Raw genomic sequence first — 17,993 nt, forward strand, 5'->3', positions numbered from 1 at the left:
TAGGGCAATATGTACCGGAAAATTGCTTCTGCAATACCTTCCACTGATACCCACTGCAAGAGCAGCCCTCGGAGACACTCGAGCCTCCCTCTGAGCGCCTCCTGCCTCCAGAAGGCTGGGATTCAGGTTGTGTTTTCCTGCTTAGAAGGCTCATAGCTGACATGTGATGTTTTCTTTCCAGAAATGACACAAGAATGCGCTGGAAAATGCAGAGTATGTGTTTTGCAAGAGCCCGGGACCGTCCTCACATTGCAGCGTGACACAGTGAGCACAGGGCACAGACGTGCTGCTGGGGGCCTGGCTGTCCCTGCTGGGGTAAATCCTGCGTGCAGGCCGCGCTGAGATGCAGCAGCGAAGCTCTCAGCTCTGGCAGCGGAGCAGAGTCGTGCTGGGATCAGCTGTCCTCTGCACTCCGTGCAGGTTTAGCAGTCAGCGTGCAGGCTGCTGGTGGAAGCGCTCAGCTTAGACGTGGGGGAAAAAAAAAAAGCAGCACCTTAACTTAGGCACGTTGCTTCATTTCCTTTCCTCGGAAGAGCTGGGGAAGTGCCGAAGCACCTATCCCAGTGACAGTGCCCACACCGGGTGCCGGCGCCGGGTCCTGCACGGCTGTCCCCGCATGGAGAAGGCAGAGGAGGCCCGGGGCTCTCGCGGTTGAGGCGCTGCCTCCAGCTGTGAGCCGAGGGAGCGGCAGTCACTGACAGGCGGCCCCGTCCTGCCGAACAAACGCCGTATAAACAGGAAGGGTGGAAGAGGAAATTGCCGGAGCGATGGCAGCCTCTCCCTCTGCTCTCCTGCCCTGAGGAATGCAATAGGAAATTCCTGCTCCGGGATCAACAATCGTATGGAAAACCCGAGTTGCAAAAGCAAAAAGCCCTGGCGCAAAGCTGTGCTGCCTTCCAGCCGCAGCTCCGGCGCATAAACACAGACCAGATTTCCCCGGTTAAAAGCAAAACAAAAAGCACCAAATATGGGGATGTAAAACCAAGACTTTGCCTTAGTGGTGGCTCTGAAACCGGGCCGTTCTCGATAGCGATCTGAGAGATTACAACAGGATCGAGTCCAGCTCTATTTTTAGGTTCGCTAAGGGGGCTCAGCGGGGACGGCCGTGTGAGAGCGCCCAACTCATCCGCAGCGCTGCAGAGGCGTGGGGCAGTGCAGCCGTCCCGCACGGGCACTCGGGGGGCCGTTACGGAGCAGCACCGCCTCGGGCTGCTTTTGTTCTCTGCCCTTTCATCAGCTGTAGCGAAGCGCCCCGGTCCCACGTCCCACCCGCCGTCCGTTTGCCCGCCGCCATCCGGCCGCATCTCTTCGACGGACACAAACGGCGCCCGTTCCACAGCCCCGCAGCGCGGAGCCCCTCGGGCGCGACCGGCAGGCCGGGCACAGCGCGCGGGGAAGCGCGAAGCGGCCCCACGCCCGGCACCGCGTGCACCGCCACGCGACAAAGGCACCGCGCGGAGCCGCCGCCGGGCTGAGGGAGGGGCGGGGCGGGGCGGGGCGGGGCGGAGGGAGAGGGCCGGGCCGGGCCGGGCCACGCGGGCGGCGGCGGGGGCGGAGGGGCCACCCCGCCTCTTAGTCGGCGGCAGCTGCTGCGGGCCCGCAGCCGCCCCGGGCCGCCGCCATGCCGGGCTCTCTGAAGGAGGAGACGGCGCTGCTGCTGGAGGACTACTTCCAGCACCGCGCCGGCGGCGCCGCGCTGCCTCCCAGCGCCACGGCGGCCGAGCTGCGGCGGGCGGCGGCCGAGCTGGAGCGCCGAGAGCGGCCCTTCTTCCGCTCCTGCGCGCCGCTGGCGCGGGCCGAGCCGCGGGAGGCGGCGGCGCTGCTGCGGAAGGTGGCGGCGCAGCTGGAGGCCGAAGGCGGCCTCAACTGGGGCCGGCTGCTGGCGCTCGTGGTGTTCACCGGCACGCTGGCGGCGGCGCTGGCCGAGAGCGGCTGCGAGGAAGGGCCGAGCCGCCTGGCCGCCGCGCTGGCCGCGTACCTGGCCGAGGAGCAGGGCGAGTGGCTGGAGGAGCACGGCGGATGGGTGAGCGGGGCCGCGCCGGGGCCGGGGGCGGGGGCGGCTCCCGGCGCCGAGCGGTGCCCGCGGGCCGGGGAGCGGCGCGGGTGGGGGCCCGGAGCCGGCGGTGCGCGGCGCGGCGCGGTCGGGGCGGTGGGCAGAGCTGTCAGCACAGTGCCGCGCCCTCCCGCCTGCCCGCGGGGACCGCCGCGCCGGGGGGCGGGAGGGCGCGTCCGAAGGGCGCCGCACGGCTGTGGTAGCGGCACGTGCGAGTCCTTAGGGTGGCTGTCGGTGCCCCGTGCCGTGGCTCACGGCCGCGCTCGGAACGCACCGGAGCGGTGCTGCTCGGCTCAGGGGCGCGGTTTGCCGTGTTCCCAGGAGAGCCACCCGGAGAACGGCTGCTGTGGGTCCGCTTTAGACGTGCGGTACTGACGTGCATCCCTGAATGCGCTCGGGAGCGAAGTCACCGGCCGCCAGGAGTGCTGCTCTGGTGCCCTCTCGTTCCAGAGCCGGTCGGGTTGGGGTCTCGTGGCAGTGTGGGCGACAGCCTTAATGCACGTGGCAGCGTAGAGTCGATGGCAATGTGGAGCTGCAGCTGCTGTCGCTTCTCTGCCACGAGATCCGTGATCAACGCGCAGTGCTGAGGGCATCTGTGCAGCTCTGCCTGCCTTCCCAAAGATAACGCCATGTATCCTCCAGAACTATAAGTTCCCCGTCTTCCACACTAGCAGACTATTTGATGCCAGTGCAGGGAAGCACAGAAGTCAGAAGGGAGGGGGGATGAGCTGTTGGCTGTGTTGACTTTTCCAGAGGAAAGGAGAACTTCCAAAAGGAAGTTGGTTTTCCAATGGTCGCCCCTCCATCTGGGTGCTGAGGACAGCATGGTGGTTGGCTACAATGTAAACTGTCATTTAGCAAAATCGCGTTGCCTGTTGGCAGAAATTAAAGTGTAAAGAACAAAGTTCCGGAAGAAATCAAGAGTATAACTTGTTTACATAGACATCTGCTGAGCGGAGTTCAAACACGACCATCTGGACTTGTATGACTGCCACTTCTGATTATCGTGAATAAAGATCTGGTGGAGCAGCTGCCAGCTCTGCTCTGTCATAGGTCAGTGCTGAGCAGCATCCACTTGGCCCTTCCAACGGAGTATGTAATCAGAGTCGTGCATCGACCGGGATGGGACCGGCTTCAGGCTCCTGGCTTTCAAGTGGAAATTTCCATATCCTGTGTTTCAAATACTTTCTGAAACTTGAATGGGGTAACAATGCTGGCAGCTGTGACCAAAACCTTGCTTAAAAGGCTGAAAATGATGTAGTGACATGTTGAGGATCTCGATAAGACGTTTGCAATTGTTGAGCGAGGCACACAAACACACGGAGCCACTGCTTCCAGTTGTCTCCCGTGTGAGCTCACACAAAGCATTTTGTGTGCTGAAGACAACAGGGCTTAGGCTTTCGTGATGGGATTTCTGTGGTTGACAGGTGCTGTGCTGGGATTGTGAACCCAACTGTACTCAAAGGCGTGTTTAAAAGAAAAAATGACTGATTGCTAAGCCAACCCACTCAATGTCCTTTCTCTTGCTTTTCCAGGACGGCTTCTGTCGCTTCTTCGGCAGACATGGCTCCCAACCAGCTGACCAGAACAGTACCTTAAGCAATGCCATCATGGCAGCGGCAGGGTTTGGAATAGCAGGATTAGCTTTTCTCTTGGTGGTGCGGTAGGCTGATGGATGGATCTTGCAATGGGGAGAGTACCCTCAGAACTGTTTTATCAGATTGCATTCTATTTTCTATGGAACAGATCCTCTAAGAAGAAGTTTATATTTTTAAACTGGCTCAGAAAACTCTCTCACCAAACCCTTGGCTATAGACAGCTTCACTCGCTACCCAGTAACAGCACAAACGTGTACCAACCCACCATTTGTGCGTGTTCACAACGTGTCTTCTCCAAACATCCTCTGGACTTTCTTTTGAACGTTTGACCTAAACATTACCATGGTTCGTGTACTGTAACTTCTGAGTGCTCAATGTCATGCTAGGAGAAAGCTATGGTGGACTCGTAACTAAACCCTGTGTTCAAGGCATTTACATGGAGGCAGTCCCAGACCTCGCCTGCCATTCATACTGTAACGTGGCCTCACACCGACCGATAGAACACGGTCTGTGGCTTCACACGCAGTGCCCAGCACTTGTTACTGAAGGGCAACTCGTTGGTTGGTTTAGAGCAGTTAGCACCTGTGATGAGAGGCATTATGGCTTGGTGTAATGTAAGGCCGATTTCATGACACTACAAGAGTAGAAGTGTTGATACAGGACAGTAATGGCTGCAGTTCCAGTTCTTACTGAAAGGAATTTAAATATTAAACCTTAATTGGTATAGTGAAATCCAGTGGAGGCTGGAATTTCTCTGGATTTCCCTTACAAAACGAGAATTTCCATATATCATAATATATTTTTGAAGTATTTATCACTGTATAATACTTGTAGCCATGACATCTTTATTTTTGTTTAGACCTTCATTTCTAATGCTGGTTCTTCTCACTCTGATGTGTATCAGGCGTTGTCTTGTTTGAGAAATGTTTGGCTCTATTTCCAACATGCTGTGTATTTCTTTCCATGGTTGTACAAATTGCCTTCTGTTTCTGGTAGCTTTTAATAACGTTCCTGGGTTACTTACAGCGTGTACAATTTTACAGTGGTGACTTAAAATGGTGAATAAATGTTAAGTATTTTTATTTTCAAGAAAACCTAACTTTTTAAAATCCTCCTGGGTTGATCAGTTTGCATCCCACCTCGATGTGCTGAGCTGACCCGGGGGAGCTGTGTGGCACAGAGCAGGGTGAATGCCATCCCCGCTGCAGGGGGGTGCTGAGCTCAGAGCTGTAGGGGCAGGGCTGCCCTCACAGATGATCCAGACCAAAAGGCCGGCTTCACTGCTACGACTGGAAGTAACCCTATGGCTTCTCAAGCTGAAACTTTCCCTAGCTGGGTACTGAGAGGCTCGTCCGGGAGCTGCTCCTACTTGTGCAGGGTAGCAGAGCTTTCGTTTCTTCTCGACTGAGTTGCTGCTGCCTTTCTCTTTCACATTTGCTTTTTTTTTTTTTTTTCCTCTACTGAAACGAGTTTCTGCTTGGTGTGATAATGACTGAGCAATTGCTGACTGAATTCAGCCCTTCTCAAATTAGTAATACCTGAGCAACTGCAAGCTTTTTTTAAAGCCATTTCACACTCCTGTGACACAGCCAGTTCCCAGGGCTGCCCCTTTCTTTGCCTTTGATGGTCTGGTGCATGTTACAGGGTGCAGCTGCTGCTGGGCCAGCTCCGTGGCCATCCAAAGGGCCGCTCTGCAGGCCCTTCAGGTGGCCGTGCTGCTCGGGGTGACAGACCTGGGCACACCAGCCTGGCAGCAGGATCAGCATGGCCGTGTCCTGCGGCATCACTGTGCTCCTTTCCCCGGTTGATGGGCCGAGGAGGGCTGCGGGCTGCAGCCGCCTGCGCTGCGGTCCAGTTACATAGAGCCCCATTGTGCTGAGGGAACACAAACGCAGGGAGAACAACAAAAAGGAACATTGAGAGACGGTAAGTCCCATGGAGGCGGGAAGAAACTCGCAGTACTCCCCCTCACGCTGCTTGCTCTGAACAAATGTCCGCTTGTTCTCTGACTTCCAGTTCTCTAAACCCTGGTTTGGCTCCTCAGCAAAAGGATTAAGACCCTGCGGCGTGCTCTGTGCCTCCTCAAGGTCCCACACAGGCAGCCCAGCTTGCTCCAGCAGAGCTTGGTGCCCCTGGGTGCCTTCCTCCATCTCTGGCAGCAAGGAGCTGCTTGAAACTCGCTGCAGTGGGCGTAAGCTGACTAATGCTGGGAAGCAGAGGTAGTTTCCAAAGCAGAGTGCTTAGGGGGATGTGCATGGAAGAGCAAAGCAAGCAGCAGGGCAAGAAGCGCTCTGAGCAGAGGTCACGTAGTGCATGTCCTGCTGTGGGTCTCATTGTCTTCCCAGTATCAAGCAGGGCAAAGAGGAAAATACCTGTATCTTGATTTCCAGCGTAACCTGATCCGGCAGGCCACACAAAGCAGTGCCAGAGAGGATATAATGCTGCTGTTCCACAGTGTGCTTGAGACAAGAAGAAAAACAGTCTGGAAGCGTCCTTGAATAAAGTCCTGTCAGTCTGTGGTGTAAAAGGTACAGCTTGGAAAGCATTTGCCACTCTTCTTTGGCACCCAAGAAGCTAGGGGTAGGTCTCCTGGGAGCTAGATGAAACCAAGGTGGTTTAGAAAGGCTGGGAGGGATCACACATAGCTGTGCCTGTCCCAGTGCTCCAAAGAAGTCGGGCATGTGCCTGCTGGTTCCTGACTCCTGTGCGGGTGTTGAGCGCTATGGGGTGGAGCAACTGACCCAGGGCAGCCACAGCTCCCACGGCTGCCGCGGGATGGAGCGCCATGGCCTGCCTTGTGGGAGTGCCATTGACCTCGGGGCCATTCAGGCTAATTCATCCTTCTCATTGTTTTTTTTTCAGATTCAGTCTGACTGTTTGTCTCAATGAAGTACTGTGTTTCAATTGAGAACTGCTTCTCGTCCCCTTTCCTTCCTCAGAAAAGGGAAGCAGGACTCAGCTGTTCCTTTCTTCAAATACAGAAGGAAACTAGGTGGTGGCTGAGCAAGGCACTGTGTCTAATCCTGATTACGGCTCTCAGATCTCCAGTGTTTGTGTACTTTGCAGGCGGGTGCATGAGGTGACAGGCCTGGTCCTGTGTGGCAATTAGCACAGTAATTGCCATGGGTTCCATTGAGGCCTCAGAGCTGCTCTCCTGGGAGGTCAGGAGTCCCCTTTGACCCTTGGTGTCCCACATTGGTGCTCACCCAGCCTTGCTTGCCCTCCATCCTTGCACCCATCCCTTTGGTTTGCTGGTATTTTTTGACCTGGAGTTGTGTGCTCGTCGCTTGGTTGCCAATGCCAGGTCAGAGCACTTCGTGTTCTGCTATGCTGGGAACTTTCTGCAGGACTGGGAGGCTGGAGGGCAGCATTCCCAGCCCACACTGGCATTCACAACAGTCTTCCTGGAGCCGTTAGCGTTATCTCCTGGCACCACACCTGCTCAGCACTATTTCCTTGTGAAGGGGCATTCATTGTGAGCGTTGGCAAAGGCTGCGGTGCTGCTGAGGGAGCCCAGCTGCCTTCTAATTAACAAAAAGAGAAATCTATTGATTGGGCTGCCCAAGGCATTTAAGTAGCCAGCGCTTCCCTTTTCTACTTGAGGGGGGGGAAAACTGAGATGCTGTAGTGCATTCAAAAAACATGAATTCCCAGATGGTGTTGTATGTCAGTTTTTAAGCAACTTTGCTATGGTATGCAAAGAATCTGGTCTGTTGTGTCCTGCTGAAGGTGCTGGGGCTGTGTCCATCTCTGCCTGCAGGAGCTGATGGGGACACAACGTGGTCCTGCAGGACGGTGCTCCCAGCCTGGGGGGCAGCCCTGCCAGATGTGTCATGGGGCAGCTGAGCCTCTGGAAGGAAGTGAGATCAAGCATGTGGCATTTATTCATGTAATCTCCCAAGTTCTCATGCTCATTCAGTGTGGATACTGAAAGCAGACCTCTGGGTTTCACTTCTGTTTCTCTGGCTGCATTCCTTACGAGCCTCCAGCCCCCTCTTCCTGGCCACCAGGAGATGTGCGGTGGGGAAGTAAGCATGGCTGGGATGTGACCTGCCTTCATGTTTAGACAGTCGTGGTGCACCTCCTTCATAAATGCCGCTGCTACTGGGACCGCTTAAACAGTTCTGCCCTCAGACTTCTAGTAAGGATTGAGAAGCCCCAAAGTGAGAACAGAGTTGAACAAGCTTCCTGATTTACTTGAAGTCAAGTGTGAGAAGTCAGGAAATCGGCTCTGTGCTGAGCTCACAAGATGGTTTCACTGCAGTTTCTCCACCTGGGCTCAGCCTGTTTGCTTTATTCAAACGAGATGAGGAGGGCAGGATCTGACTTCCCTTCTCAAATAGGGCTCCTGTTCAAATAGGTCACTTGTTTCTGCGCAGCCTGCGGTGAGTTCCTAGCATGGCGTTGTGTAACTGATACTAGAAAATGGGCAGTCTTGTGGTTTCAGAATGTTCACCTGCAGTATGTCCGAGCATTACACATCTGTTAGGTGAGAGTTATGCCTACAGAAATGGCAGCTGTAGTTCAGCAAGGGATCGTGCTGACTAGCAGGGAGATTGAAATCCAGCTCTCCTCTGGAAAGAGACACTGCGACGCACGTCCTCAGAGAGCCACTGTGTGCGCTGCAGGAAGTTTTTGCTGTCCTCTGGATTTAATCCTTTCAATGATTCTGACCTATGACAATAATTCACTTGAGGGAGTTCCTGTGTTTAACTGAACATGCTCTTTTGTTTGTTTCTGAACAGATCAGCATATAGCGAGTAACAGCAGGAACTCCACGCCCTGTTTACAGCTTTCTTGATACCGTCTCTTTTTTAAAATGTGGCTTTTAGAAAGCAGCATTGGCTGGGGACCGATGGCCTGCTTTGCTCCAGCTTCGTGGGAGTGCAGTGCTGCATTGCAGCTCCGGGAGCAGCAGGCACGGTGGCTGGAGAGCTGCGGTGCTGCGGGGTGCCAAAGCCATGAGCTCGTGCTGGTCTGCAGTGTGCAGTACTGAAAGCCCAGAAGTGCTGGGCTTCTTCTGAGTGCCAGACAGAAAGGCTTCAGTGCACTACCAAGCTGGTTGTTTTCTTACTAGTGATTATTAGTATCTTTGAAGGAATCCCAGACTACTTTAATTTCTGAGTGTTAATTATGAAGCTTTTTGAGCCCATTTGATGCTCCTGAAATACAGGTGGAACAGGCTCTGTGATGCAGGGAGCTTCTCACTCCTGTTGCCCCAGAAGCCAGCCAGGAGCTGCCAGCAAGGCTCTTCTGGGCATGCTGGCTGGGTGCTGCTGCCTGGCTGCTGGGTATCCCACGTCCCTGCTGGCCTGGAGCTGCATGCAGGCACGGTGTCCTGCCAGGGCTGTGTGCTCCACCTGCTGTGTCCCCAACCCCCTGTCCCAAACTGCCAACTCAGCTGGCAGAGTGGCTTGCAAGGGTCACTGCTGCTGGTTTTTGGGTAGCTTGTCCCCACTTCATCCTCAGGTGCTGTGCTCAGAGCTGTGACGGTGCTGGGAACATAAGCAGTGTGCACTGTCTGTGAAGGGGTGTTGCAGCAGAGCTGTGCTGGATGGGTGGTGGTTGCATGGCTTTCAGGTGACTGCAGGGCATGAGCGAGAAGGAAATCCACTGCTCTCACTAAGATAACATGATAAAGTGGAGGTGATGGGAGCGGGGGCAGCCCAGAGCCATGTGCAGGACAGCAGTGCGTGGTCACTGCCTCTGTGGTGGAACATGGCCCTGCTGTGTCAGTGAGTGGTTTCCGTCCCAAAACTCCACAGGAACTGCTGAGCTGTCTGGCATTTGAACAGTCTGTAACATATGTGCACGGTCTGCTATATATTGTTCTTTCCTCTCCCACCATGCCCTAGGGAACACAACACATACACGCAGCAGCTCCCCGGCCCCCTCAGCACGGACACCTCTCTGTGTGTGGCTGCAGCTGGTGTAGGCAGGGGCTGACTGCTCACTCTGCAGTGGTGTGAAGCAGCACAGTGCCCTCAGTGTGCTCTTGCTGCTCTTCATGCACGCAGCTTTCTGCCATGGCAGCGTTACCCTTCCCCAGCCTTCAGAAATAAAGTTGATTTCTCATAGAGCAAACCTAGCCTGAGTACGTAGGAAGAAAAAACACTCTTCTAGGGTCTGTGTATTGCTCTTGGTGAGACTCAGGTAAAACAACACCTTCCTCACTGACAGCCATCCACTGCTTCTGGCCTCCCTGGGCTGCTGTAGCAATGTCCGAGGCTGCACGGAAGCCCAGAGCGCTTGAGAGCAGAGCAGGGCAGCAGCTTGCTGCCAAAGGAGAGATGAAACCATTCTACATCTTGTCTTCACACCCCTGTTCCTTCTCCCTGAGGTTCCCTGCCATCCCCCAGGCCCCAGCCAGGCTCCCTGGGCCCCGCACTGGGTGCATGCGGGCTGCTGGCCTCCTGTGCAGCACGCACCGCCCTTCCCCTGCTACGCTTCTGCTTGGGAATGTGACCTTGCTCCCTAGATTATTTACAGTCAAAATATTGCTGCAAGCTTGTGGAAGGCTTGCTTGCTTTTTTTTTTTTTTTTTTTTTAGAGACTGAATTCCACAAAAAGATGAATTCTTTCAAGGAGAACATGGGGCTCGGCTGTGCAGGGCCCCCTCTCTGTGCCTGTACTGGAGGTCCTGCTGCTCTCCTAGAACTCACCACCTGCCTGGGAAGGCTGCTGGCATGACGCAGCCACAGTGCACATGCAGCTGGCCTGGCTCCTGCCCCAGGTAGCTCGTGGGACAGTGCAGTTGCTGTGTTCTGTGTGGGTACCAGCCGGGCAGGGCTGGGTTCCCCCAGCCACAGGGCTGTGTCCCACCGTGCCAGCGGAGAGATGCGCCCTCTTGCCTGGGGTGTGCCAAAGGGTTAAGGAGTCCTGCAGCAGGTGGGTGGTTGATGAGCAGATTGATTGCCTTCTGCAAGGTACATAGAGTCTCACCCTCCTTCAGAAACACAGCACGTGTTCATCACAGGTAAATACCATGCTTAAAATCCCCTCTCACTGCAGCTGACCCTCCGTGTGTTTATCCAAGTGGCTGGAGTTATTCCAGGCTCTCTGCTAAGTGACCTTTCCCAAATTTTTCTTTTCAAGTTGACATTTAAGAAGGGGGAAGGAGTCCCAGCAACGCAGTGTTTTAACAGCGATAAAGCCGTACCAGGCAACAAAGGCAGGAAGGCCTCAGTGCAGCCTGCTGCTGGCGGCCGGGCCATCCCCGTGGGCACAGGGACAGTGCTCCGGGCGTCCACAGGCACTGCGCTGCCTTGAGTGGAGAGGGGCCTTCCACCTCCTTCAGAAAGAATCCGGGCTTTGGCGGGCGGTGCAGGGCTCTGCTTGTTCTGAAAAGGCCTCGGACAATGTGGGTAAATGTTTTACCGTGTGTTCGGGGGAAGTAAAGCTTTCCCCTGTTTTTCACATTCCTCGGTTTCTGCTTCAGCACTTCTGGTACTCGTTTCCCTCACAGGAGATGCATCTGAGATGACAGCAGTGTGCTCTGAAGGGAACTCGTTCTTCACCCCACGAGCACAAGCCCTCTCCTTCAGGCTTGGACTCCCGAGGCCATCACAAAGGCTGTGTGGTACCCAAGCATCCCCCAGTGCCGCCGTCCCCAGCTGGGTCTCAGGCCTGCGCTCGGTTTGGAGGCCAGCAGCAGCTGCTCATTGTGAGCTTCTGCCTCGCTGCCCAGGGAGCTGTGGCAGTCCCTTACACGCTGTATGACCCCCGTCTTCTAAGGCAGGAGCTCTTCGCCGCACGTGGGCTCACAGCAGCCTGGTGTCAGCTGGCTGCCAGGCTGCAGCAGGCCAGCCTGTGTCCCGGGACTTCCGCTCCCTGCTGTAACGTCAGCGTGGCTATTTTAGTCACAGGAATGTCAGCGGATAATTTCACTTTTGTTTTGTACTTTTGATAACCTTTCCCATCACAATGAGACAAGACGTCCGGGCTCAGCGCGCTTCCGGGCATGGGAGGGAAAGCCATTCAGGCTGCTCTGCAGGGGAAAAGAAAAGCCTCTTTAAAAATAGCTGCGCAATTGTCTGTGATGCTGGGACAAAGGGAGAAAAAAACTGCATGCTGCCACTCACACAGAACACAGGGAGATGGCTGCCCCGGGCACGAGCCTGGTGGTGTGGGAATGTGGGCAGTGCTGCTGCTCCCACCGGTACCGGGCTGCATCCCACACCCAGGAGATGCCGGGGCTGCAACCCGCATCCAGGGGATGCCCACGCCTGGGGGATGTGTGTGTTGCCAGGCACCACGCTGACCCCATGTGGCCGTGTGCCAGTTTTATGTCCTGCCAGGCATGGGCAGAGCGGGGCTGCCCCGGCTGCAGGAGGGCGAATGCCCTACGTGGTCCCCTCTTCTTCCCCGCTGCAGGCGGGCGTGCACTGACGTTTTCTCCCTCCCCATCACCCTGCCCTGGACTGAGTCCCTTCTCTGTAGTGTTTCAGAGCTGGGTGCTGGGTCAGACGCAGGCCTCAGGCAAGATAAGTCCGGTCAAACCCAAACTGCCGGAGTTCAGCTCCAGTTTTTGTTTTTTTTGTTTCCTGTGGAGAGGGAGCTGGCTGAAGCAAGTTGTGTTTTCTTTCAAGCGTTCAGCCCACCACTTCCCATGAACTGCTGACCCATCATGTGATGCCGGCTGCAGCGGGGCCGCCTGGATGCAATGTCACAGCTTATCGGCCGTGCGGCTCGGGCAGAGCCTCGCTCACAGTTGCTGTGTTTCCCATCCTGAGCACTGGGTGACCTGGTGAAAGGAGAGGAGCTGCTGGAGGGGCAGTTGCCTTTCCCTGCACCTTCTGTGGGTTTCAGAGCTCTGAGGAAACTCAGCCTCTCCATAAACCTGACATCCCCTCTCGAGTCTGTGCCATGTGGTTGCAGTCATCCTCTGCGTGGCTCCTCTGTGGCACAGGTGCTGCTCGGCACACCTTCGTTCTCTGCAACACCTGGGCTCCAAATTGCTCTGTCCCTTTGCTCAAAGCCGGCGAGAAGCTTTTTGCTCAATCCAAGCACATGACTTACAGGGAGACTCCAAAACCTGCCCTTGCCATTCCAATGCTCAAGCCTGTTTACAAAACAGTGGCTGAGGGCTGCTATTTATTGTTACATACATATTGCACTCGGGGTTGCCAAACAGGCAAAGCTAAAATGAAAGTCATCTGAGCAGTTTGCTTTAATTAGAGTAAGATCCTGATGAATCATGAGGTTTCTTTACCTCAAAGATGCACAAGGAACTGACTTTGGCAGCAAACACCAAGGTACAGCAGTCTGCGACGCGCTAGCTGCCTTTGACATCTGCTGGAAAGACTTGTTTTTCCATCCCAAGTCACATGCGAGCTTGTGATCTGATCATGAGATACAAAGGATGATCTTCCAATATTTATTTTCCTCATCATCTGGAATTCTAAAAGGCAAAGACTGAAAAGCGGTGTGAAACAAAGGTGCTGAGCCTCCTTTTTTTGGTGACTCGGTGTCACTCTAATCTCAGCAGGGCTCTGGGTGCTCGCTGGCTGCTCAGGCAGGGCAGAAGTTTCCAGACGACGGCTGGCAGCAGCAGTGCATGTGGGGCTGGTGATGCACGGTGTGCAGGGGGAGCAGGGCTGGCTGATTTACTTGGCAATGGGTGCAGGTATGGGGCCATAGCGCTGGGAGGGGAGTGGGGTGGGATGGGGGACTGCTGGGAAATGGAGCAGCTGCCCTGCCCTTGCTCTATGCAGCAAATAAGAAGGAGCTGTGCAAAGACAGAGGAGTCCGACGCGGTCATGTTAGGTTGTTCAGGGCCTCACAAACAGTCTGGCTGTATGTGTAGCTGCTCTTGCTTCTAAATTGAGTAGATCACATTGCTACCGCATCCACAAGATGTGGAAGGGCCCCATCCTGGGACTCTGACAGGGGACGGCAGGGCTCATCCTGCCCCACGGCACCTGCAGATGGGCCCTGCCAGCCTTCAGCACCATACGTGTTTGGTTACAAATGTCGGAGTCACGTTTTTTATAACAATCTCTTGATGCAATTAGCTACGCAGGTGGAGTTTATAGGTTTACAGTGAGCCCAGCTGAACAATTAAATCGCCCTCCAGTAAAATCCCCCACATAATCTCTGGGGAATTTTGCTAGCGCGTCTCTCCTGCGAGCTGATGCACACCTGTGGGACGACGGCCGGGGAGCACCAGAGGTCCCCACACACCCCTGGCTGTGCTGGCACTGTGGCTGTGGAGCCGGCTCAACCTGTCCTCACTGTGAGCCTCAGCCGCCGCTGGGACACGGGGCTGGGACAGCCGTGCAGGCGTGGGTTGCTTCGCAGAACTGATATCCGCGGAGGAAGCGGGGTGAGGCCTCACTCCGTCAGGGCCCGCCACAGCCCAGCCACAGCTATTTCAGTGCCACAGCTATTTCAGTGCCACCGCTATTTCAGGGCAGCGAGGCTTTCCAGTAAAATGGTGTCGAGAGTGGTATGTGGGCAACGGGGCGGTGTCAGCTCTGTGGTGTCCCTACGTGCGTGTCCCTAACGCGCCAGAGCAGCACGGTAATGCTGAGGTGCTGCTGGGATGGCAACCACCCATGCTGCTGCCTGGCGGGGCCCATGGATTGCAGGGCTCACAGATCACAGGGCTCATGGATTGCAGGGCTCATGGATTGCAGGGCTCATGGATTGCAGGGCTCATGGATCTCAGGGCCTACAGATTGCAGGGCCCATGGATTGCAGGGCTCGCACTGCTCTTGCTGAAGGTGTTTCCCCAGCAGGTCTCACTGGGCAGTGTGCTTTTGCAGCAGAGCGGGGTGGTTGGGAGCAGGGGCTGCAGAGTGGCAATGTGTGTGTGTGCCTCAGGAGGAGCCCGTGGCTCTGAGCTCCTGGGAGAGAAGGCAACTGGTGTTTGTAAGGAAATAAGCACATGCTGAAGCACATCCTCTCAGTGTGGCCGTCTCCTGCTTTCCTGAATCCCTCAGGGACAATGAGCACTTTGTAACCTCGCTGGGCCCTCAGCAGCCGGCGCAGCTCCTGTGTGAGCTCAGCAGCTGTAAATCAGCGCGGCGCTATCGCTGGGGCGAGTTCGGTGCTGAGTGCTTTGATCTGCAATGCTTTTATTTGTCACCCTCTGAGGAGATACACACAAGGTCAGACGGAAGGCTGATGGCTGAAGGCACTCACTGCCGTGGCCCAGGGAGGCCGGTGGTTTGTCACACCGGTGCTCAGGTTGCCAGCTGCAGGCCTGGGCACTGGGGCTGCATCCTGCTGCACAGGGGCTGTGTTCTGCTGCACAGGGGCTGCAGCCACGGTTCTCACGGATGTCCTGGCACCGCACAAATAGAAATGTGTGTGCAGTGCACTCGTGTTCTGGCATCCAATTTCTGTTTGTCATTTACTTTCTCTGTCCGTTTTGGAAGTGGATCAAAACCAAGCCAACCTGAAAGTTACTGTACAAATCCTCTTGAGCCTCTCCTGATGTGACCTCAGGCGGTACCAAAGGAATAGGCAGCACTGCATGCCAACAGCCCTCAGCCCGCACACAGGGCCTTCTGCTGTCAGGGGCAAATCAGCCCCATCTGATGGATCTGGGCAGTGGCCGTGCAGTGTTCCTATGAGGCACTTGAGAAAGCTTCCCCTGCTGGCCTGAGCCTTGTGACTGTGACAGGAGGCCACTGCTGTGCCCTGCATCCCGCCGCTGCTCTGCTGGCCACTCACTCATTTGTTTGTGGTGTTGTCCTCTCCTGCAGGTGCTGTGGGGCTGTCCTGGTGCCCAGCAAGCAGCACCCAGAGCTCAAGACGCAGACGGGCTCGGCAAGGCCCGGTGGGCACAGCCCACGCAGGTGTCCATGCCACGCTCCCAAATGAGCCGCTCAGCCAGGTCAGCCTGGTCTTCCTGTTTACTGTCTGCATGGAAAATAGGAGCAGAGTACAAAACCTCATCCCTGGGCTATAAAAAGACACTGCTGTGCGGGCACAGGAATTTTACCTTCCCCTCCTTTTCTTGCAGCCGGGCAGCGCCGCAGCGGCGCCACGTGCACGGCCAGCGGGTGGCGAGGGCCGCAGGGTCAGGAGGGAGGCCTGAAATAGCAGCTCCCTGCAGGAGGACTTGTCGCGGGAGTCGGGGCCATCCAGCACTCGTCCTGGGCAGGGTGCTGAAGGGCCCCCTGGGGGCCTCAGCCAGCAGGTGATGGGGGCAGGTGGGACCCTGCCCAGACGCTGAGCTGACCTGCCTGCGTGTCGGTTTTACAGCATCGGGATGAATTACTGGGATCCCAAAGCAGAGAGGTTGCTAAACCTTGTTTGCCTTGGATTGTTGGTCCAAAAATATACCGTGAGGTGAACTCTTTCTTCCCTTCATAACTGGCCATAATCTTATCTGAAGCCTTCAAAGTGTTCTCAAGGAGATAACAACAACAACAACAAAAAAGTAAGTCCAAAAGCATTTATTTCTGAACCTTGAGAGCAGCTGCAGCTGGGTGGGCATTCACCTCTCGCCACCCAGGACTCTGAAAGCTGTCGCTGTAGCTCGGAGCCAGAAGCAGGAGGCTGTAGGCAACGGCGTGGGGCAGCCCCAGTGCTGCAGGCACAGCTCATGAGGACAACTGTGGCTGCCCCCAACCCACAGCTGGGTTTTGGGTCCCGAGCAGCGGGTTTCTGCCTCCACGAAGACTTTGTAAAGTGTGCCCTGGGCTCATTCCTCAGCCTGCCGTTGTCCCATGGACTGCAAACAGTGGGAGCAGTAGCCGGGGTCCCAAAGGGGTGAGCGGTGGCCTCGTGGTGCCCGGCCTCAGATCCTGTTTGGGTCCGTGCCGCGCTGTGAGCAGCAGCACAGCGGGGTTGGAGAGCTGGGCCCGGCCGTGCCGACACACCTATTTTGCACGGGTTGTGTGCACAGGCTGCTGCAGTTTGCCTGGGGTTTACCACACATTTTCATCACGTTTGCAAAATGCTGTTATCACGAATTGCACAAACCGGCCCCGTCCTCATCCGCTCAGAGCGATGAGTCCAGCGTGTCCGGTCAGCTGAGCGCGCTGTGTGGCACACGGTCACGGCTCAGAGACGCTTCGGTCTGCTGCTTGCAGATTTCTTTCTTTTTCCCAGAGCCCTTAACCTTGGCCCGCAGAAGCGTTCTGGCAGCGCTGCAGCCGGCAGCGGGCTGAGGCCGGGACGGTGCTGCCCGCCGAGGGCTGACACGGCCTTTCCCTATGCAAATGTGCTACAGTGAGCCCCGCAGCGCAGCGAGCGTATGCGTGCCTGGTGTCGGGCTGCGTGCCACCGCGCTGCTTTGCAGCGAGGGCACGGATGGCGCTGTGGCAGAGCCCGGCTCGAGTCACGGATGCGGGATGGGATGGGGTGCTGCGCCGGGGGTGAATTAAAGCCCCGCAGAGCCGCGTGCTGCGAGTGCGGACTGCAGGCACTGCGCTGCTGGAGACGGAGTCGCAGCACGGCCGGGGAAAGGCCGCTCTTGGGGTGCGGGTGGTTCCCCCGTGGGCAGTCAGCAGATGGGGCCGACACGAGGCACTGAGTCACGGCCGCGACAGCCCCCGCGTCACACGGCGCTATCAGCTGCGCCGGGGTCAAGTGACCGCAGAGCAGGACGCGAAAGCGCTGCGGAAATGCCAAAAGCCAATTCTGCCATTTGAGCGGCGGTTCCCCGACCCCCCGCCCGGCGGCCGTTCCCCTCCGCGCCCGCCCGGAGCAGCAGCGCACCCGCCCGGCCGCACCGCAGCGCACCGCAGAGCACCGCACCCGCGGGGCCGCGCTGCCGCCGCCGGGGGGCACTGCGCTGCCGCCCGCAGCCCTCCCGCAGCCGGCCCGGTGCTCGTGGGCTGCCGGGGAGGCGCAGTTCGGACAGGCGGCGGTGCTTCGTGCTGTTACTCTCACGGAAACACGCGTGTCGCCGCTCCTACGAGAAAAGCGGGCGGGCTGGCTCCCGTTTTCGGCTGGCTGCTCTCCGCAGACGCCCGTCTGCCTCAGAAGTGCTGCTGCCCACCTTTACGAGCCCTGCTCCAGCAGCACTCAGCCATCGCCGCCTGCCCCCAGGCTCTGTGCTGGCACAAACTCACCTCGCTACTGCCGGGGCGACGACTTTTCCACTTGCAGCTTCGGGCGTTCAATGCAGCCTGCCCTCACCAGCTGTGCGCTGCCCGGCTGGCCTCAAGTACGGCCCAGCAAAGGTAAACGTGTGCGTGTGCAGCCGGACAGGTGGCCTCCGTGGGAGCGCGGTGCCCCCACGTGCTGCCTGTGTGGGGGTCGGGCTTCTCCCCGGGGCGCTGGGCTGCCTGCTGGGGCTCTCTGTCCCCCGGCGCACACAGCAGGCTGCTGCTGGCATCGGCTCCAGGGCATGGAGTGGTGGTCTCTCCACACAGCCTCTCCAT

General features: G+C 56.9%; 2 protein-coding genes across 2 annotated transcripts; one reads left to right on the top strand and one right to left on the bottom strand.

Annotated features, from left to right (window-relative positions):
• Nucleotides 1-1,574: 1,574 nt before the first annotated feature.
• On the top strand, nt 1,575-4,745 carry BCL2L10 (BCL2 like 10). Its single transcript, NM_204522.2, has 2 exons — nt 1,575-2,023; nt 3,589-4,745. Exons 1-2 carry the CDS (start codon nt 1,622-1,624, stop codon nt 3,718-3,720), a joined length of 534 nt encoding a protein of 177 aa, NP_989853.1. The 5' UTR covers nt 1,575-1,621; the 3' UTR covers nt 3,721-4,745.
• Nucleotides 4,746-16,043: 11,298 nt separating this feature from the next.
• LOC121111646 lies at nt 16,044-17,993 on the bottom strand. Its single transcript, XM_040706974.1, has 2 exons — nt 17,749-17,993; nt 16,044-17,608 (listed from the first exon to the last, which is right to left on the bottom strand). Exons 1-2 carry the CDS (start codon nt 17,991-17,993, stop codon nt 16,819-16,821), a joined length of 1,035 nt encoding a protein of 344 aa, XP_040562908.1. The 3' UTR covers nt 16,044-16,818.

Source organism: Gallus gallus, chromosome 10, assembly GCF_016699485.2.
Source record: "Gallus gallus isolate bGalGal1 chromosome 10, bGalGal1.mat.broiler.GRCg7b, whole genome shotgun sequence".
Lineage (NCBI taxonomy): Eukaryota > Metazoa > Chordata > Aves > Galliformes > Phasianidae > Gallus > Gallus gallus.